This window comes from Apteryx mantelli, chromosome 1 (genome assembly GCF_036417845.1).
Source record: "Apteryx mantelli isolate bAptMan1 chromosome 1, bAptMan1.hap1, whole genome shotgun sequence".
Classification (NCBI taxonomy): domain Eukaryota; kingdom Metazoa; phylum Chordata; class Aves; order Apterygiformes; family Apterygidae; genus Apteryx; species Apteryx mantelli.
The window spans coordinates 4626536-4648416 of NC_089978.1; the positions used below are offsets into that span (position 1 = coordinate 4626536).

The 21881-nt window shown below is 42.2% G+C and overlaps 1 protein-coding gene across 1 annotated transcript in view; it reads right to left on the minus strand.

The window, feature by feature from the left end:
* The window catches only part of GUCY2F (guanylate cyclase 2F, retinal), a 44030-nt gene that overhangs the window by 2038 nt on the left and 20111 nt on the right, over positions 1 to 21881 (minus strand). Inside the window, exons 10-17 of the mRNA XM_067289534.1 lie at positions 21557 to 21706; positions 18592 to 18740; positions 16794 to 16957; positions 16311 to 16503; positions 15997 to 16171; positions 10717 to 10815; positions 8515 to 8609; positions 6045 to 6130 (exon numbers count right to left, since the gene is read on the minus strand). Coding sequence (XP_067145635.1) covers positions 6045 to 6130; positions 8515 to 8609; positions 10717 to 10815; positions 15997 to 16171; positions 16311 to 16503; positions 16794 to 16957; positions 18592 to 18740; positions 21557 to 21706 — 1111 coding nt within the window. The remainder of the gene's footprint in view (positions 1 to 6044; positions 6131 to 8514; positions 8610 to 10716; positions 10816 to 15996; positions 16172 to 16310; positions 16504 to 16793; positions 16958 to 18591; positions 18741 to 21556; positions 21707 to 21881) is intronic.

Below are 21881 nucleotides of genomic sequence, written 5' to 3' on the forward strand. Positions count from 1 at the left end.
CACACAGTTTTGTAGTGGGTAGACTAAGAAACCATGTTGTCCTAGTAGGTGTCTTTTTCCTGGCTTGCAACAGGATGCTTCTCATCTGCTACTAGGAGATGGCTTCTTTGAGCATCCTTCACTGCTGTTTGCCCATTTCATTTTAAAACAAGAATCTTGGTACTTTCTCCAAGGTTGGCCCTCATGTATGGGAGGAAGGGATAGAAAAACATCTTCCTGTTCCTGGCTGAATCCCCATTTTTAGTGATTTCTCACTTTATTCTGTACTTATCATTTCTGGTGGTGGTAGACTGGGTATTCTCTGGACTTTTCTGGACTAAACACCTACTGCATGGTTTCCTACAAGAGCAGAGACCTGGGCTTGATGATAACCATCCAAAACTTTCTTATATTCTTTTCCTGGGCAGTGGGCTCACGGTTAAAAGCCCTTTGAGAGGACCTTTGGTCTGTATCTTTCTTTGCTGAATTTTATTCTTCTTTTTATTTTCTTCCAGTCGACTTTATATAGCTTATTTAAAATAGTGTTAGAAAGGTAAAGATACTAGATACAACTAACTACCTTCTGGGACAGAGGGTTCCTGCTGCTTGAAAGCACTGTGTTCAGTAGTGTCAAAGCAAGGGATTTCAGAACCTAGATCACAGATATTAGAAAGCTAGAAAACCTATTAGGTCACTCATGCCTCTGAAATGTGAAATGAACATGAACCAGGCGCTTGTCTTTTTTTGAATTTCATTGGCTATTGACTATTTCCTGGTACTAGATAGTTTATCAGTGCTTTGCCAAAAGCATCTGTAATTCAGCCCAGGTTAGGCTTGTATGTGCTCAGTTTGTATAACCTCATATCTTTTCTGCTGTTTTGAACAAGAGGAGTTCCCCACCAGTGCTGACAAATGGATGCCTGTCCCAGAGCATTGCATGATGCCAGTTCCAGTATCCTGCATTTATAAACTAATAACTTTGTGCTTTCTCAACAACTGCTCTACAGCCCCCAAATTAGTCCCCTGGTATATCCTCAAAGAAACCTCAGAGTCTTCCTTCAAAGCTATCTGACTATGAAACCTCCAAAGCAATCTAGACTACAGGTAGGCTGCCACTCAGCTGCCCAGCAGGCTGTTCTTTGCAATATCACCATCTTTTTTATTTTCACAGAATCACAGAATGGCTGAGTTTGGAAGGGACCTTTAGAGATCATCTGATCCAAACCCTCTGCTTAAGCAGGGTCACGTAGAGCAGGTTGCCCAAGACCTTATCCAGACAGCTTTTAAATATCTCCAAGGATGGAGACTACGCAAATGCTCTGCGCAACCTGTTTCAGTGCTCCATCACCCTCACAATAAAAAAGTTTTTCCTTATGTTCTTTCCTTATGTCCATATCTTCTCAATGCCCATCCCAATTTGCCGTTGTTTCTTGTGGTAGAGTAAAGGCTACTGGGGAAAAGCCTTTTTCTTTGTCTTCTGTGGGTATAGATGGAGCCTCAATCCACAGGATCCTGAGATGAAGCAATACAAATCCTAACAAGCTACAAGTAAGGAGGAGAAATAACTTCCATTATGAGACAGACATCTGTCAGGGAAGGTGTAGTATCTTGCCTTGGAGCAAGGAAAGGACTAAGGAGCCTATTGAACTCCCCGCTCTGTTTTCTGTGATGCAGAGGTGGCCTAAAGCTCCCATGCAAAACAAGTGTGGTGTCTGAGATTTGACCAGACCTGGAAGGAGAGAGGTTAACCTTCAGAAATGAAAACTCTCTGGAATGCTAGCCAGCACTGCAGTCAGGACATTAACGTTGCACTTTTCAAGTATTCTGAGATTACTCCTGAACCTCCACCCTAACTCAAAAAAATAACATGTGAAAGGGATTCTAACTTGATTTCTTCTAAGCTTTTTAGCTTTGAAAACAGATATACAGGTCTAGCAGCTGGACATAAGGTTTTTCAGAATAGCCTTTTCATTTGATTTTATGCATGGTTAGAAGAAGGCAGAGGTGGTAAGAAGCATTTTAGGTATCTTAATTGAACTACCTTTCTTCTTAATTAAAGTGTTTTGTATCCTGTGTGAGCCACATCACCCACAGCATCTGGGTTTTAAGAGTAATGTGCATTTTTCTGAACCTCCTCACACAGCTTCAAATTTATGAAAGCCTATTGCAGACAATGAAAATCAATGAGAATATTCCAATTAATGTGTCCAAGAAGTCTGTAATTGAGATTAAACAGAGAAGCTGATGAATATCAATTAAATTTAAATTACGTAGGTGCAGTAGTTGTTCTTTTGTTAGTCATGTAGCTGTGGCTTGAGAATCATTTCTAGACAATCGGATGTATTCCCTCAGCAATTTCAGCATTACCAGAAGGGATTGTTTTCACAGTTTTTTACTGAGCCATTAATATTAATCATGTACTTAATTAAATATTCTCCTACATTTTTAAGTTTGCTTGAAATTTATCTTCTAACCTGCATATAGATTCACCTATGTAAAGGTCAAGGATCATTCTCAGGGCCCATCTGGAACGCCAAGACTACTGCAAGCGTAATGATGGCTTGAAGTAGGGTAATGAATATCCCTAGACATCTATGAACAGCTTCATGAGCTACGTGGTCACATTTTCGCTCATGAATGCCTACCAGAGCTGGACAATTGCCTTCACATGCCAAGAAATCTACTCCTGCCAAGGACTGTGCTTACAGCTAGCTCTGTTTGGCTGATGAAGTCTACATCGTCGAAAATAATAGGAAGTTAACACTTTTTTTGGTTTTATCTGCTACCATTACCACAAACAACTGCAGTCAAGGCCTGAAACACCCCACATCTCAAGGGCTATGATTTGTCATAGGCAGTAAGTGGCATTAACCAACTGTGAGTGAGACCAGAGTCAGTCGGTCGATTTGTCCAGGTCCATATGAGCTCCAGAAGATAACTCATGGTGTCAGATACAGCCTGGACACAGATCCAGAGATCTTTATGAATATGAAATTGTTCTTCTTAGGGTTACTTTGAGCCCTGTCTTCACATACCACTTCTGTCCCCAGCGTCTGAACCTCAAGTCCATGGCCCACAGGTTTCTCTTTCCATAGCGTGGACATGAGACCAAACACAATTGTATTTCCTTTTCTTGCCAAGTACCACCTCTCAGCAGGACCACCACAACTGCTCATCTGTAGATGCTCAGGCCACTCTACTTGCGAAGTAAGACATGGACTCTTCCACTGATACCTAAACAAATGCCATTTTATCTTTCCTGGCAATCTGGCTGTCAGATGGGAAAATGCGAAGCCAGATAGCTCAGTTGTGTTCTCTTACATGATGCTTAGACCGTTATGGAGGGAAATTTCATGGTGACAAGTGAAAGAAGTCCCTCAGAGCGTGCAGCACAGGAAATATCAACATCCAGCCTTGTGTGCATCCAGCATTTTGTGAGCAATAAGCTCTCACATTTCCTCAGAGTAAATGAGAAAATGTTCAAGCAAAATGCCCCTCAGGGGGCTGAGCAAATTATGTTAAAAACAGACCTTAAGTGGTCTCATTTAAGTAAAGGGAATGTCCTGTCCTGGGAGTTGAAACTTTCTTCATTAAATCAAATCCCCTTTCCTTGCTGTTTAATACTTAATGAGAGTAATTCCCTGTGGTAGTCTAAGTCAAGAGTTTGGATACAAAGCCAAGCTATGGGCTGAAAATCTCCAGCATACCTCTCAGAGGAGGACTGCTAGCTGCAGTGAGGCATGAGGAATGAGGTGATGAGGAATTTGTCCCACAACCTTACGAACCGGAGGAGAAAATCTGCTGCTACCCACTGATCCCCCTAGATGTGAGGGAACAGATCTCACCAGAATTCATGTAAAGTAAAGACCTAAGGAAAAGACAAGATGAGTTGCTTCAGAACAGGATGAAAAGATGAATAGGAGTTCATTCAGAACCTCCTTCCTCAGCTCAAAAGCCTACAGATGTGGAAATTCCCACAGGAGTATATCGGGCAGTGGGCTGAGACCACAATATTGAGCAAAAAATGGTCATAACAGAGGAACAATTTTCAGCCTCTCATAAACTGGCATAAAACTGACCCAGCAAGAAAAGTCTGAAAAAACAGGACACCTTGTCTGATATCAGTCCGATAATAGTGCAGGTCTGTGCACAAGCGAGTTCTCCAAATATTTGCTTTGCTTGAAGATGCAGTTACTTGTTTTCCCCTTTTAATTTCTACAGGGTCCCACTTTCATTTTGAGCCCTTCACTAGGACAGATTTGGTTTCGTAAAGCTGTTTGATTTTTTCAGTGACTATTTTCTCATTCATTCAACTGCTGTGTGAGGATCTGTGGGGACAGAAATACTGCAAAAGAACCAGCAAGGCCAGGGCCTTGGGGCAAGAACAGAAGATCGCCTCCCTCTCTGCAACATTACTGGTAGACTCTTCTGAAGCTACACAAGGACACTCAGCAACCCCTGATCCTGGGCATGTGGGGCAATAGGAAGCCAGCACAAGGTAGGCCCTCTCCTATTTAACCTCCAAGCCTGATGTATTTTCTATCATTTGCAGTCCATGTTTAGAAACAGCTCTGACCTATAAATCTGATTAATGAAGGGCAAACATTACCGGGGGCCAGATCTCCCCAACTCTTAGAGGACTGTAGAAGAAACATCAACAGTCAATAGAGGCCCAAGATGCAGCTTTTAAATGGTTAAACCTGGGTGATATGGGCCTACTTTCAAGGTAGCAGAACTGGTGCTTCCGTGAGTTCATGGCAAGCCAATTCACCTTGCTAATCTGGCAAAGCTCCTCAAAGTTTCTTTTTTCCCATAACAAATACATCATTGGTATCAACACACATTACTCAATAAAAGCTCTTTTCCATCAAAATTACCAATAAATGCCTCCAAGCCTAAGAAATGTGATGTGTTTTTCACAATTACCTTCCAGACGCCTTCTGTCTTTCACCCTGATTGACACTTAAATACCTTGAAAATTACTGCCCAAAATACTGTTACACAAAATCTCTGGGGGCTCCTGAATATATGAAACTCCTGTATAGTTAACCATTATCCACAAAAGGCAGTAAATACCCTCTTTTTACTAAGAGGAAATGAGGCAAAAGTTAGAACAAGATTACTCAGAAAGTCAGAGGCAAAGTAAACACAGACCCTGTTTGCTGTCAGACATCTATCTCTGAGCTAGTCACTGTAGGTTCTCATTATAGTCAATGAAACAGGAATATTTTAAGAGAGATTCATCTCTTTATGTAGAAGTCTAAGTAGGCCAGTCTAATCACATCCTACGAGAGGGTATTTCCGTTTCTTGACTATAAACGGAATCAAGGTTCACTAGCTTTAATAGGGGTCACGACAACAGAGTTGTCAAACAAATCCCACTCCTGTGTTTTATGTCCTGGCCCCAGCATCCTTTGCAGGCGTACAGCATACGACAGCTGAAAGACTACGTCAAGGAATATTCAGTTTGCAAAGCCATCCATTGCAAAGCTACAAAATGGCTTAATGAATTTTGTGTGTGCAACCTTTGCTCATCTCCACTTGTGTGCAGACAACATCATTAAGTCTTTAATTATATAGCTGTGCCACGTGTAAAACACAGAATCTCCTTCTCGTTCTGTTCAGATAGCAACACTACAGAGAAAATTCAGGTTAATACAGTGAATGAGGCTGGTGTTCCCTGGAGGAGCTTGAGGGAAGGAGAGAAAAATCTGAGTGTCGTCCATATGATGATGACACTACAGGCCTAAAAGTGTCACTATCTGTGTGTCTCCCACATGCACACACAGTAGGAAAGAGATTCAGGAGGGAACTCCATAGTGTTCCATCTCCAAGGGACTATGGGGAGGAAACAGTAAGTTTCTTGGGAACTGTATTTAAGGAGAAAAGATGAAACAGTTTTGCCACTTCTGAGTCCCAGTACTATGTCTGAAGAAACATACATCACCTAAGAAAAATGATGTGGATTTGCAAACAGATACCATGGAAAGACAGCAATTCAAACTGTGAAATCCAACAGTGACCTTTTAATGAATATATTGAACCAGTGATGAAGACACACTTACCCTGGCTTCATGTCAGGAGGTTTAGGTAAGGGCTTTAGAAAACCTTTTTTCCCAACTAGCCAATATGTGTCTTCTACTCCTTTACCCTAAAATTAAAAAGAAAGTTCAGATAAAAAGCAGCTTGTTGACCACCCTCTGCTAGATATGTAACTTCACCACTGGGTTTCTGAGGTCTTAGTATACATTCCAAGAAAGAGCAAAGCTGGAAATTTTGGTGTCTCCTTTACAATGTTTCAGGGATGATTTGAGTTTCGCTGTCCTAAAAGAGGAGGCATTGGTCATACTGCCAAATGACCCTCATTGACCTGAAGGGAGAAATGAGAAACTATAGGTTCTCTAATCATCTTATTTGGCATCATCATTAATTGAGAGGTTTTACAACTGCTAGACTAAGTATCACAATAACCGCTTCACCTCTTTTACACTGATAAATTTAGCTTTTTAAGGTGAGATGCATCTGATGAAATGTAGACATCCATATCGAATTCAATCACCCTTGACTCCTTTTGGGGCCAATGGAGGAAAACAGACACTTCTGGGGTGTGATTCATCTTCACATAAGCTGGACAGTGAAAATAAGTAAGGCTAATATTACCTAAAGTGCGCATTTATCTTCACTGACTTTTTAAAGGTTTCTTTCCATTAACTAAACTTGGAATGACTCCCTCAGATGCAGAGATCTCCACTGCAGACATATAAAGTAGGTGAGATGATTCCACTTTTGATGACAGACTGCTGAGAGATGTGGGGCCATATTCAGACCACCTACTATAGGTGTTTATGGGAAGCAAATCTCCTACTTCTATCTATTGACAGTGCAAGGGGAGAAACAGTGCTTTGAATTATTTAGTGTTGCCCTGCCTTTGGACATTGTGAAAAGTAGCAGCCTCTGCCAGAGGTAGACTAAATAGAGTCCTAAATATCAGTCATATTTGTGGCTGGAAAAAAAATAGGTAAATGTTGAATGCTAAGAGATCCTCTTGTGTTATTAAAAGTCCTCAATTCATACAGTGGGAGGCTTATGAAGGAGGCAGTGCACTCTGCTTTGTCTGTTACGCGAATGTTGAGTAGAATTAGTATAACCAAATTTAAACATCTATAGTATGGATATCTTCATCTGAGCAAATCATCCAGGTACCCTTTGCAGTCAAGGGAAAGAAGGTAGCAGTCAGCTTTTAGCTGTATTCCTCCAACCTGTTTCGAATGCCCACCTTAGTAAGATGCTATAACTGTACCTACAGCTCTCACTGACTAAACAGGGACTATAGACAACTCAGTCAGGTGGAGATGCATACATTGCAGACACCGACTTTGTATCAGATGAATCCTAGCCTCTGTATTTCTCTTTTCAACCAAGTCCTTTATAACTTTGTGAATCCCCTGTCATTATACAATACCTCAAAAAAAGTCATGGTTTGGAACCATGCATTATTCTAAAGTATATCTCCTCTTTCTGTTGTTATTTATCAGTCTTAAGAGTTAAAACAAGCCCTTTCTGAATAATAAATACAGTTGCCTCATACACTCAGCATTCCTCTTTCTTTCTGCCAATATTTTACATTTCTCTGACAATCACTGAGAGACTGGTAAATTCTACTAACGACTTGATTCTGACACTTTACCCTCCCTGAGCAAGGCCTGACTCATGTGAGCAATCCTATTGTAATCAGTGACTCCCTGTTGTTTGCAAGTAACTCAAGGACAGTCTGAAACTGAAAGAAATGGTGACAGAACTGGGCTTTACTAAATAGGCAGACTTCAATGTCACGCAGAGCTCTGTCTGCAGGGCAGTAATTGGCAGAAGTATAAATTTCAGCTGGGATGAATTGGTGCATCTTCCCCAGCGTCAGTGGATGCTATTAATTTATCTTAGCTGAGAATCCATCCCAGGGGACTTCCTTCTGACAGGATTTCCCAGCAGTGAGCAGAGTTAAATGCCAAAGCAGTGGTGGCATTTCATGAGAAATCAGATTTCAAGGGCCTGAAAACTTCTTGGACGGAGCTCCAAAGTTGATTAAAGAGCTGTGCTTATATCTGTGATCCAAGGTTCAAATAAACTCTCCCAGAAAAACTTCAGAAACAAAGACCAGGAAAGAAAAATTCACTCAGGAAAAGACATTTTTCTTTTCACTTACCCACTCCATCAGGAATCTACTCACAACAGAGGGTTTCAAATCAAGGTGGCATTGCTGAATGCCTTCCTTTCCTTATCAACCTTTTCAAGACCTTTTTCTGCTTCTAACCCAGGAATAAATTGTTAGATCCAGCACATACAGCTGGCTGTTTGATCCCATGGATTTTTCCATGGTGTTTCAAGAATTACCTCATGTATTCAAATAATGGATGGGGACAGTTTGGGAAGGATTGGAAGGAAGAGTGGTGAATGAAGGCCAAACAAGAGCTTAATATTAAAATTCCTTAAGCAAGAAAGCTCCCTATGAAACATTTCCCACAGCCCTGGCCTTCTTACCTTCAATTCTGTTTTTCCCCTAGGTGTGATTTCATAGCCTTCGTTTAGAGCCCGAAGTGTATCCACTGTATTTTGGCTGACATGAATTCTGTAAGCTGAGAGTGGAAAGCAAAACAGCTGGATTATTATACTGTACACACGCAGCAAATTCCCCACTGCTTCATACTGGCAAGGAGAAAACTGCTCCAAGGCATGCAGGAGCGTAGCTGTTGTAGCTGTGTGGTGCTCCTCTATGAAGAGTACAGTGCCGATTGATTGATTGGATCCTCCCAGATAAAGCTGTAAAAAGCGCAAGGTGAGAGAAGATTTGCACTGGGGATTTTCTGCAGAAGGATGCCAAATAGAGTAACGTGCTGAGAATGGGAAGTCAGGCTCTTAATAAAGACAGTGAAGAGTGTTTGAACAACATTGCTGGCTGGAATCAAGGATGTCATTTTTAATATCTATTGCCACAGCTTAACTAGAGAGTGAGAGAAAGGAGAAGCATCCAACGAAAGTCCTGCTCCAGGCACCCAAATGTCTTGGTCCAGACCTGCTTCCCATGAACAGTCATCTGAAAACCAGGTGTTGAGACAAACAGGAGAGAGATGGAATTTGCTCAGGGACATAATGAGAATGTGGCTGTGTATCTAGATCTTTCAAATGTATCACACTTTCATTTTCTTCCCCCTTGAAGGGTCTGGGATGAACCAATTAAATTTTTTGCAGAATGATCAGAAAGAACAGCAGTTCAGATATGCAGCGGAGGATCATACTGTTTTGAGCTACATTTTCTGAGAAAATAACCTAGAATTCTCCTATTACTATGTATCCATTTATATTTCTATTAACATGAAAGGATGGTTTTGTATCTGCAGTGCTCCTGGTATTTCCAGTTTCAGTGGGACTTCACATTTTCAAGGATCTAAAACTTGAGAATCTTCAAACATCTGTCTTGCCATTAGGAACCTGCCATCAAAGTATTTACTGCTTTCCACAGCTTTTTAAATTCAATACATGCCTCCTAAAAAAAGTCAGCTATAATCACAAGAAAGACAATTTTTCTTGATTAATGGTTAGTCTAATTGTTAGTCTAATTTATCTAATCAAAATCACTGGAGCTAGAAACGTGAGAATTATATGACAGATTGAAAAAAGTTCCAATGTGGTCTATGTACTACAACATATTTCTGGCCTGACAAGTTCTCAAGATTTTAATTTTAAATAGCACAGACTTCCTGTGGCTTGTGAACTAGACATATTGGCCCATCTCTTAGAGTTGTTAGAAATGTCAAGAAGGAGGCCAGAGAAGAGCAAGGATTAAAATATAAGAGACATATTGTCTTTAGAAATCTCCTTGTACTGAAGGCTTGAACATCAAAAGCATATTCAAAACTCTCTTGTTGACAAGGTTTTAGGATTAAACTCTAATACCATCCAGTGCTCTTACAGATGGGTTAGAAAGTCTTAGAAAAATTAAAAATGAGAAAATTAGAAAATCTTGCAAGACAACTAAAGACACTGCTGTCCCTAGTTGTCTGCTGTGTCATCCACAGGTCAGCCACCATGGTTTACAGATCCATTTGCTCATAGGGTTGCTATTGCTGATGAGTGAAACCATCACAAACTACACCAATAAGCCCTGCACATTGCAGTGCACCGTCGTCTGTGGTCTGCTTTTCCCTCTCTGATTCCAACAGCGTGATGGAAGCAGTGCCCACATGTGTTTCACCCCTTGCCTTATACCAGCTGTGACAGGTAGGTACATTATAATGCTGTGCGGGAACAAGGGAACCTCTGCATTGACCTGCCTGAGAGCATGATGTAACTAGCAGCCCCCGTGTAGGAGAAATCTAGGGCAAGATCCACATTAATTTTGATTAATGGGATCCAAATCAGAGGATTGTAATTGGCATGCAGAGTGTGAGTCACACTGAGTCAGTCCGTTTGCAGATCCCATATCGCAGGACCAGACTGAATGTTTGTTTGAGATACTGCATGGAAAAGAGAAGCAAAACTGAATGACCTCCTTGTCTTAAAGGCTGGCCTATGAGGGCAAAGCTGATGCCTGCTGCCCAGGCAGCTTTTAATTTCAATCTTTGGACTTGTCCTTTCACCACTGCTGCTTCCATTGCAATGTTTGTAACTAAAGACACACAGTTCTTTGCCTTTCTGGAGAAGTTTGTTAGTAACCCAGCCCCACGCACTGTTACAGATACTCACGCAGGCCCGTGGACTCCATCCGTGATGCCGTGTTCACTGTGTCCCCGAAGAGGCAGTACCGTGGCATGGTAAGACCTACCACGCCTGCCACGCAAGGCCCTGGAAAGAGACATCATCTGCATAACCCAACAAATGGTACTGCACAAATCAAGGAGTTCACTGATAGGCAAATCTGACCCACTCCTCTGATATTCGAAAACTACTTCGGAATACAGGAGAAGGATCTTTAAAGATGTTACTGGCTTTGTTGCTTGCTACAAGCCACCGAAGATTAAACGTTGCTCTGGATTGTACAGTGGTGTTTTATGCCTAACAGACAAAGGTCTTATGTGGAAAGACTTTGGTTGGCTCTCATCTGGGAGAAATTCGTTCACAGTCATCAGAAGCTCAAGCACTATTGAAATCTCATCTTAATCAGCCAGTTCTGACCTCCTTTTCCATCTGGGAAAACTGAAGTTCATATCCTGTGACATGCCCCATGTCCCAGTGAAATAAGGTTTAAAGTCAGCATTGGATCTCAAAAGATGCTGGCAGCACACTGGACCACCCTGTGTCCCCTCCTCGGAAAGGAAGACATCATAAGCTTGCCTGTCTGGCCAAATATTGTTTATTTTTCCTCTCTCTCATTCTTTAGTCAAGACCCACTCCCTTCCAAAGTAGCTCCCAAAGAACTCATGCCAAGTTCTCAGGGAGAGGTATGCATGCAAGATTTACACGAACACGCACACACAGAGCTCGAACTTAAAATGTGACAGCCAAACAGCACAAACAACTGTCATCTGGGGCACTCGGGTCAGCGAATGTTTGGACTGTGTTCTGAAGGATGAGATGCTAAATTTCATCACCTACGTATTAAAAAGTCTGGCTTGCAAAATAAATGCAAAAAAAAAAAAAAAGAAAAAAGAAAAAAATAGAAAACAGAGTGCTTTCAGAAATGTAAGGAGAGGTGGGGCTTCCTGCAGAGAAAAGACAGGCCTCTCTGTATTTTTCATTGAATGCTTTTATGTCACAAGTCTTTTGGGGCTCTGTATGTAGCTCTTCAATTTCATGATTATTCTGGGTTAATACTTAGCAAAGCTGATCTCTAGAAAATCTTTTCCCATGAAAGATTACAAGACATGTGAATGTAGTACATCATCAACAGTATTTGAAAGTATACTATAGATAAGAAAAGATTTTTGATAATACAAAATGTTGTATATATATATTTTTTAATAATTGTAGCCTAATTTAGAAGTGATCAGTTACTCATTGGCTGCTGAGTATTGATGACAATGTAACAAAGCAGGTAGTTTTACCATGATTTTAACGTTAGTCACAAAACTGATTCTTCACAGAGTTTTCATATGTATCTTAAAACCAGTGAAACTCTATTAAGGCACATACATATGCACACGAATTTTAGCTCTCAATCTAACCCATTTATTCATTTGAATAAAAAGCACTTTGAAATACACCATTCTTGCAAAGTTGAAAAACATGGAGAACTTTCCAATAGCTCCTTTTTGCTGTAACCCTTGAAAAATCATTTCTGGAAACTCAAAGTAGCACTATTTTAACCCAATTTATAGAGGATGCAAACTAGAGGTAAAACCGGTTTTAACTCCTGCCCAATGAGGCATCACTTGCTTAAAGTTTAAGAAAAAAAGAGGAAGACTACCATACCAATACCAAGAGTGTTGCAAGGACTTAAACAGCTTATGTGATCTGAACACAGCATGTGGGTAACACTGGTGATCAGGAGAGTCTCATTTAATGGTTTTGCTGCCACTAATGCACTCTGCGACTTTGGGTAAGTCACTGCAAGGCTGAGTCCCTTTTGATTTCATTCCCACCTTTTTAATGCTCTCTATTTTGATTCAAGCTCTTCAGGAGAGGAACTAAGCATTAAAGGAAGCTTTTGCAGGGTCTGGTTTGGGAAGTCTATAGGCACCTCTGTAGCACAGCTGTAAAGGCACTGTTGATACTCCTAGGTCAAGGACTTAAGGCTTACCTAACTGATCATTAATGTGTGCTCATCAGTGTGGCATATGCATAAATAAAGGGTCTCACTGGAAGCCTTTTAATGCATGCTTCAGTAAGAGCTTTCTCTGAGAGAACATTAGCTCATATAGCATAGGCTTGCTTTATTTTGTGATAATAACATGACTGCAGCACTCAGAAATCTCAGTATGGATCAAAGCTCCTTCTGGGCTATGTGCTGTAAGGACACAAATAAATGGTTCTTGTTGAAAAAGACAGCCCTCACTGCACAGGGAGTTTATTCTGTTTTAAGAAGCATAAATTCAGGTAGCTGAGCTCCCACTGTAGCCACTGGAGACCAGGTCAGTGCAGTCAACGGAGCCATAAGAGACTTTCAGCTCACCTTAAAGCAGACTCCCGCAGCTGAAATGGCTCTCCAGGGTCTGCTTACCATATCTGCCGGATCTCCACTGACTACACAGGGAGCACAGGTCCCTAACACTCCTGCAAACACCTCCGTGTGGAAGCCTAAATCTAAGTTTCCTAATCAGTCAGGTCAATCATCCAGTCATTTCCATGAAGCTCACATCCTTAGAGAGGCAAGATTTTTAGGGTTTTCTAGAGCATCGCTTCTTAGCTTGTCTTTCAGTTGCGGAAAGTTATTATTCAGCTCAAAACCAGCCTTAACATCTAAGGACGACAAAAGGATTGCTCTTCGTTGAATGTGTCCAAGAGTTAATTCACTTGCTGCCTTCGCTGCCTGTGTGTGTTCCCCCTTGTCTAGACAGCCTCAATAAGGACTAACAAAAAACTTCCAGAGATAAATCTCCCATAGTAACAACTTTCAGAGGAAACCAGACACTCTGCAATGAGAACGTTTTGGCCTAGTTGTTTAATTATACAAGGTCTCTAGTTTGTTTTTAAATATCTTTTTGCCAGGGGTTGCAGAGTCAGTTAATGAGCTGTGCTGGCTAAACCTCTGCAAGAGCCATCAGCGATGCTGTGGAGGTTAATAAGCTCGACTGAAGCGTGGGGCTGCCTGCCAGAGAGCCTGACTGATAAACAGGGCCAGCTAAGCCTCCACGGAAAAGCTCATCTTCTTGCCGCTGCTCTCTCCCGCCATCCAGCTCCAGCCCAGATATGGCCAGCGTGGAAGTAGCTGAGTCAGCTGAGTTTCTCTGGACCGGCAGTCAAGTCGAGAAAAGACAGCCAAGAGTCCAGAGCACATTTAAAAAAGTGGAAAAACAGACAACTGACCTTCTTGTCCCCCTCGTCTTACCCATGCACTGCCACAAGCGGGCCATGAGCACTGGCCAGCAGGAGGTCCCAGCTCTCTGTCGGGGTGGAAGTGGACGTGATAGCCCAGGAGGGATGGGGATGGGGCAGCCCACGCCACAGTGGCATTTCCTGCACTTGCAGGAAGGGGATCATGAGTTTTTTTTCAGCACCGGGTTCCAGAAGGGAGTGGGACCACAAAAATGATGGTTCACACCCATTCTCCAGTCTTTCCAAGCTGGCGAAAATGTTAGCCAAGCCCTCCTCTCGCCACGTGTTTCTTCATGATGCTGGTGATTCCCCCTTAGGGTTTCTTTCCTCAGGAGCAATGGGGTTTAGGGTTAATCAAACTCTGTTTTCAGGGCACTTGCTTGGAAGGCTGGTTTGCTTTGGAGCACGTATTTCTTCCTGCTCCCATGACAGAAGAATGTTGCCAGATCTGTGCAAAACAAGATCTGGCTTCTGGTTCTTTAAAAAGAAAACACCAACAGTTTCCCCTCTTCCTCTCACACCCTGCACAACAGCTCATGGCAAAATCACTTTCCAGACACCCAGAGTTCATAAAAAGAAGAAAAAACATAACTAACCCCCTGTTCACTTCACCTAGGGACAGATTTTTGGCTGGGTGTATGGAAGGCACATTGCAAAACCTCTATCAACAGGCAGCAGCAGATGTTGCACACCGAATTCTTCTCTTTCTGTGTTGAAAATGTACTGCCAGTGCTCCAGAGACTCCTGCTCTGGGGAAGACAAGTCAGGGTCTTATTCTCGTCTGATTGCTACCAGAGTGTAAAACTCACAGTGCTCCTGCAATCACTCCTTTATGCTTCATACTTCTGTGAAGGACCAGCTAAGACCCTCAAATTGCAAAGAAAACAGTGGGGACATGACTTTTCAGACATAATTCCCAAAAAAGAAATTATATGGTCTAGGAGATATAAAGTATTGATTTTAGCTCTGCTCAAGTCACAGCTCTCTTCTTGGGGCTTTCTGGGTGAGACATTGCCTTTTCTCTGCTTTTGTTTCCCTAGTATACAATAGGGACCAGGACACTGACTTCTGTAAAGCATCTGCAGTGCCAAGTCTGTAAAAAAGTGGGCATTAGTAGTTAGCCGGTAGGAGTCAAAAAAAAAAAAAAGAAAAACAAAAAAAAAGCTGTAATAGTGTATCAGACTCCTGGATAATCTTATTCATTCTTCTTCTTCCAGCAATGGCCAATACCTGGTACTTCAGAGGAAGATGCAAAAAGCCCAGTAATGAACAGCTGGGAAAAACGTATTAGTGGATGACTGTGATTTAAATAATGAAGGTTTATATGTCTTCTAAAAATATTGACTCTATGATAACAGCAGATGTCTCTTCCTCCATTTAAAATCCCAGTCATACTTTCAGTTATATGATGACTGCAGTCTTACTGGGTTTTTTTGTTTTTGTTTTTTTTTCTCTGAAGTTTAATTATGCTTTGCATAAAAAAAGAACTTCCTCTTTTCTTTTTAAACCTGCTAATCTATTGTTCATTGAATAGCTTCTAACTTCTGGTTTAAGAAAAGAGATAATTTACTTTCTTTATAACATGCTTTTTTTTTTTTTTTTAATAGCTGCACCATATATTCTTCTAGTAATATCCTATCTGTAGCAAATCTCCCCAGCCTCTTCATTGTCTCACTTTATATGAATGTTTTCCTATGTTTTTCTATTTCAGAACAGAGTTACAAAGACATCACTGGGTGTCTCCATATGACACCAGTGAAAATCTTGTGGCACATCAAAGAGTTATCCTTACAACTTAACCCTTGGGACTAATGCGTCTGATGTAGCTTCTGACTGTGACAGAATACACAGTTTCTCCACCTAATGATACGGAGCCATTTTTGTGTTTGAAGTTTGTGCTTCCATTTTAATGCTCTTGTTGCTACGGAAGATTTTTAAGCATCATCTAGGGATGCTTGTTCTGGGGTGAGTGGGGAGAAAGCGTTCAAAGCTGGAAAGACAATTGTGAAGAAGTTCTTTGATGTTCAGGCACGGGCGAGTGCTGCTGCTTACCTGTGTGCAGCCCTATCCGTATCCTGAGGGGAGTGTCAGGCATGTGTCTCATCTTGAAGGTTCCCACTGAGCTGAGAATGTCCAGGGACATGTTGGCTATTTCAGCAGCGTGTTTGTTTCCATTTCGTTTTGGGAGTCCTGAGGCAACCATGTAAGCATCACCAATTGTCTCCACCTGGCAAACACCATGACATTATTAGAAAAAAATTAAAAGAAAGGAGAAAAAAGAAAAATTGGGGAAAGAGCAGTGGAATAAAACTGCAGGAATGTTTGACTCAGGGATGATTTGATCTCCATGTCCAGGTGCTTCTCACCTTGTAAACATCGTGGTTGCCAAGGACAGCATCAAACAGAGTGTAAAGGTCATTCAGGAGGTCAACTACTTCGATGGGTTCACTGAGGGCGGAGATGGTTGTGAAGCCCACGATGTCGCTGAAATAGATGGTGACCTGGTCAAAATACTCTGGCTCCACAGTGCCACCGGTCTTGAGGGCTTCTGCCACTGATCTGAAATGACAAAGTGAGGAAAGATGACATGGCAAGGGCTCTTGTCTTAGCACACCCAAGAGCTCAAACACTCTCCTCCTACTATGCCCAAAAGACCTTCCAATAAATAGAAGGGTCTATAGGGCTCTAAGAACTGCCAATGAAAGCAAAGTTACTTTCTTTGATTGGAAGGTGCTTGACAAAAATTGGAGGTCTGGTCTGCAAACTTTCTCAGCTCTGGGGAACTCTTTGGTCCAATCTGGCTATATGGTGACACAAGGTTTTTTACCATCTAAAGTACCAGTACTTACGGGGGGAGCATTTGTGACAGGAGTTTCTCTGTCTTCTGTTTTTCAATCTCTAGCTCTTCAGTCCGCTCCCTGATTAAATCTTCCAAGTTGCTTGAATATTCCTCAAGCATTCTGAGCATTGAGTCAATGATATTGGTCTTTTTGCCTTTGTTGATGGTTTTGAACTGGAAAATCAAACTGGAGAGTTATTTCCCCATCTCATTAAACCATTGTAGTACTACAAATTTGTAAAGGAACAAAAAGCAAAGACTTATTTTAAAGGAAGAATACTAAAGGCTGGCTTTGCCAAGGGTAAAACTTCAAACAATAAAGAAACAGGCACACTAGCTTGTGAACTTGCATCATTAACTATAGAAACTGTTTGGGGGCATATTGCTCCTCTATGACCTTTCACTGAGTGTTAAGCCAAACATCACCTCCCATGGGATGACAGCACATATGTGAACTGTGAGGAAGTCTTAGCATGCTGCTGGTTTGCACCCTCGTTTATCCCATGATAACTTCATTGGTTATGACCAACCTTTCAACTGCAACCCTTTGCATTTAGATCTGCAAATATCAGGGCAGGGAATAGGCAATATTTACAACCTGCTTTTGTCTTATTGGTCTTAAAGCCACCTTTGTATGCATGCATGTATGTGTACTGCCACTCCCCCACCCCGATTCCATGTTGCGTTATGCTCTCTCCTCTTGAGCTGAAGCTCAGCATCTGGTCCATTTGGACAAATCGTGGCTTCAGATGCTGCCTTAGACTCAGCAGTGGAGTTGCATGGATGTAAAATTAATTATAGTTGCATCGAATTGAAGGGTAGAATTGGATTATCTAGTTTGACCTTTTAAGAACATAGGAACAGCATTCCTGGATCAGACCAAGGGTTTATTTTGCCAGTTCCTGTCCATGAGAGTGGCCAGTAACAGATGTCTAGGGAAGATGTTGAAAGAGAGCTCATGTACAGTCATATTTCCCTTGGATATGCTCCCAGCCTCCACCAATTTGCAATTCAAAGGTTTCCTAAGCCAAATGTTGTATCTTTGTGTTTAACAGCCCTTGGTGAATTTTCCTTTCATTAATTTGTCTAATTGCCTTTTAAACACTTGGAAACATCCTGTGGCAACAAGTTCTGCAATTTACATATGCACCATGTGAAGAAATATCTCCCTCTGTTTCCTCTGAGTCATTTTGCTCATTTAATTTGATGTCCCTAGTTCCTGTATTACAAGAAATGATAAACTCTTGTTCCCTAATCACCTTCTCTATAGCACTCATGATTTCATAGATGTTTTTCATATCTGCCCTCAGCTGCCTCTTCTCCAGGCCAAAGTCTTAGTCTGGTCAGCCATTCCTTGGCATCAAGGGTCATTTAACCTCATTCAGTTTGCTGTCAGTTTGGGATTTTACAAATCTCTGACAATGTTATTAAGAAGAAATAAAAAGGTCTTTCTGTCAGACTTTAAAAGATCAAGCAACATTTTGATCTGGAGGTGCGATCACAATTTGCAGCTTTTTGATCTCCATGACACCATCAGGGCAGGTGCATTGCAGACATGAGGACACCAGTCCTGCATCACACCCTTGCGTGGTAGTGCCACTGAAGTCCACATTCAGCACAGAATGAGAGCCAGGCTAGAGCTGGCCAGTGAAGACAGATATCTAGATACCACAGACTGCAAAATGAGCCGACGACAGTGGCAAAACTAGAGCTCTGAGACCCCTGCTCCAACCATTTCCTGACACCACCCTCAACACTTTGCTGCCAGGTGTGAACAAGGGATTGCACCTGCTGCTCTGTCCACTGACCTTGTGAAATATGTCCTCAAAGCTGGGCCGTCGTTCAGGAGCTTCACCCCAGCATTGCTTCATCACCTGGATACACTCCATGGGGGCCATCTCAGGGGCTATGCTTGGGCGGCACAGGGGAGGGGGTTTCTTCACTTTCTTTATAATTTCTGTGACAAAGAGGAGAATGCAGAACACACTGCGAATGGGGGCTCTCGCTGAGGGTAAAGGATGTGGACCTTTTCACCTCTTCCTTGCTCATGCCCTTGGCCATCACAGACTGTTATTCGCGACTGCATCAAATGAACTTGGAGGGGTTCTGCTTTCCTCCACTGCAGCTGTCATGTCTGCCAGGAGTCTCAGAGGAATTAAGAAAGAGATATTCGTTTGCCTTCTTATCCCTGGGGAGCAAAGTTATGAGCAATAACGTGGCAGGATGGGAGAAGCTTGTGTGAGGGATGTGTGAGCCTGCAGGTTTATGTTTAATAAAATTGCCTCTGCCTCTCTATATTAGGATCTGTGGTCCTCTAAGAGAGGAGAGGGTTAAGGCCATGCCCAGACAGGAAGAATACCAGCCACTGACCCTTCTTTGTCAAATGGGAACCAGTATGTAGGAGGTTGCCGGGAATGGAAACAGTGGAAAATATTTTAAGGGGGAGGCATGGATTCAAAACAACATCTGGGAAGTGACTCCCTACTTGGAGGTGAAAGCAGACTAATAAAGAACTGGGCCTGGGCTTGCAGATCCTGAGAAGTTAGTCCTTGTACCTGCAGTTTCTGGATAAAACAGACGAAGGAGCTGAGCTGCGGGTTTCTTTGACAGCTGAATCATGGATGGGGCACTGTGATGTCTGACCCCAACACATGAGTCCAAGACAGGCTGAAGTTTACCGTGCAGCAGGGCCAGGACAGTGACTGCCTAGCAGAAGGGATGGCTAAAGATGCTTGGGAACCAGCCCAGCCTCCAGCACCTGCAAGTCCCTGGCACCTTCTCTTTCCTTTGCTGGAGCTGTTGACCAACCAAAGTCTCCTCTGCTGAAAATGCAGTGCTCTGACCTGAGCACTGACTTCAGTTTAAGTATTTCTTATGAAATATATCTTGGAGGAGACATTTTTGCTGTAGCTCCACATGAAATTTCCCTCTTCCCTGCCCCGGCACTTCATTTCATATCCCAAATTACAGGTTGCCACTTCCTCAGCTGCATTGAGGTTACGCTCTGTGGGAGCTTGTTTTATATCAGAGCACTGAAACTTTGGGGATGTTTTCAAAGATTTGGTGGGGTGGTGTTGTTGCTTTTAAGCCTGGATATCTGCAATTTTGACTGAGAAGAAGAGTCACCTTCAGAGAGCAGAGAAGGCTGGGGAGCCAACTTTGTCACTGAAAAAAATATAAGGTAGAAGTGTATCTTCATGCTTAAAAAAAAAAATCTGATTGTCTCTTTTCAAAGGTTTTATCTTGTATAGTGCAGGGCAGTAACTTTCTGGCAGTTTCCTACCACAAGGCCTGCATTTCCACAGCTGTTGTTGTGAGTACCCAAAGATTTTCAGTGCTGACAGTTTACTTTAAAGCTCTCCTTGGCCCATCCTACCAGGCTCCACCAAATGAACTAAACAAAGAACCTGGCCCAATTATTTCCAGAGGCAGCCAAGGGAAAATGCCTTCCTCAGACAGTTTTAAAGTTCATGCCACGAGTGAAAGCTCTTTGAGGATTAGGAAACAATGAGTAGAAATTCATCATTTTATCAGATCGGGAAACTAGAGTGCGCTACATTTAACATCTGCTGGAGGTTCTCCGGAAGGGCTAGGTGGGAGGTCAAAACACAAGGATCCACACTGGTCCAAGTCCGAATTACAGAGCTGGTTACATTATAATCATCATTGTTATCCCATTGTTAGAGCAGCAAGGTCAGAGTCCCATTGTTGCAGGTGCTGGACCGGCAAACACTGAATGGCCTTACCACACCCAGGAACTGCCCAGTCTGAAATGTGAACGGGCATTCACTGAAATCAGCTCTTTTTTTTTTTTTTTTATTGTTCTCACCCCCTCCTTGTCCAGAAAGTGTTTGTGACCTGACCCTGATTGCAGTGTGTTTGGTTTTCCTGCGCATTCACAACATGGTTTGATCTTACGAGAGTTGCACCATGAGCTGTTCCTAAGAAGTTCAGCTATTTGCTATTTTGGATATAAGCCACTTTCTGTATAAGTCACCAGAGTCATGACGTACCACTTTGATCTGTGCTGAGGAGGGTGAACCTCTGTAAACGGGGAAGTAATTAATGAAAAAATAACAATTAACAAATAACAAACGGAGACATCACTTCACTTGCACCCTAAAGACCCACCCTACTTTACTGAGTCACAGAAGCATTTAGAAATAATTTCAGCAAGCAGAAATGGCCCAGACAGCTTTGCCCACACATAAATGCTACAGATGCTCTAAGACTCTGAGCATGCAGACTACACAGATGGAAAAAACAGGAAAAAGCCACCACCAGCACAGAGTCCAGCCCCAAAACCTCACCCCTGTCATGACATACAAATAAGGGCTGATGGGTGGGAAGCAAATGAATTTCCAAACTGTGGGAAATTCTGCCATCAGATTTCACGCCACACTGAGATGAAAAGTCAAAATTCTGGGGCAAGACTGGGTGTACTGCAGCAGCTTAGCTGCAGGCAAGCTCTGAAGCATCACAAGAGACACAAATCATCTGGGACTCAGGACTCACAGCATATAATGAGGCATGAGGGATGCAGAATTGCAATCCCATTGGCAGCAGTGAATGAGTCACATACAGAGGCTGAGATCAGAACTGCACATTTTGAAGCTCATTATGGATGTTTTGTTGAAAACAGCTTTTTCTCACTGAGAAAGGTCGTGTGTTTGGGACCTCATTTTCATACCAATATTTTACTCAAGGAGTTGACCAAACTTTCCATGAACACTGTGTATAGAGTCTTAAAAATGAACTAAAATAGTTTCCTACCTTCAGCTGTGAGATCTGATGTGCAGTATGGTGGACCCCGAACAACCACTTCTTGTAGGATAATCGCAAAGCTGTAAATGTCTCCTTTGAACGTGCCTTTTCTGCGCATGTCTGGGTCCCTCAGTAGCTCAGGAGCTGTCCAGAGCAATTCTAAAACATTCACGAGCATTACATTTCTTCCACTTGGGCTCAGACTACTGCTATTTATAATGATCCTCCTGGCTCTTCGTTTCAGTCATTTGAGGAAAGGCTGAAACATACTTCACTCTTTACTGGACTAGGCCTTTTGTTTCTTGTGATGTGTTAGAAATATTAAACTATGACG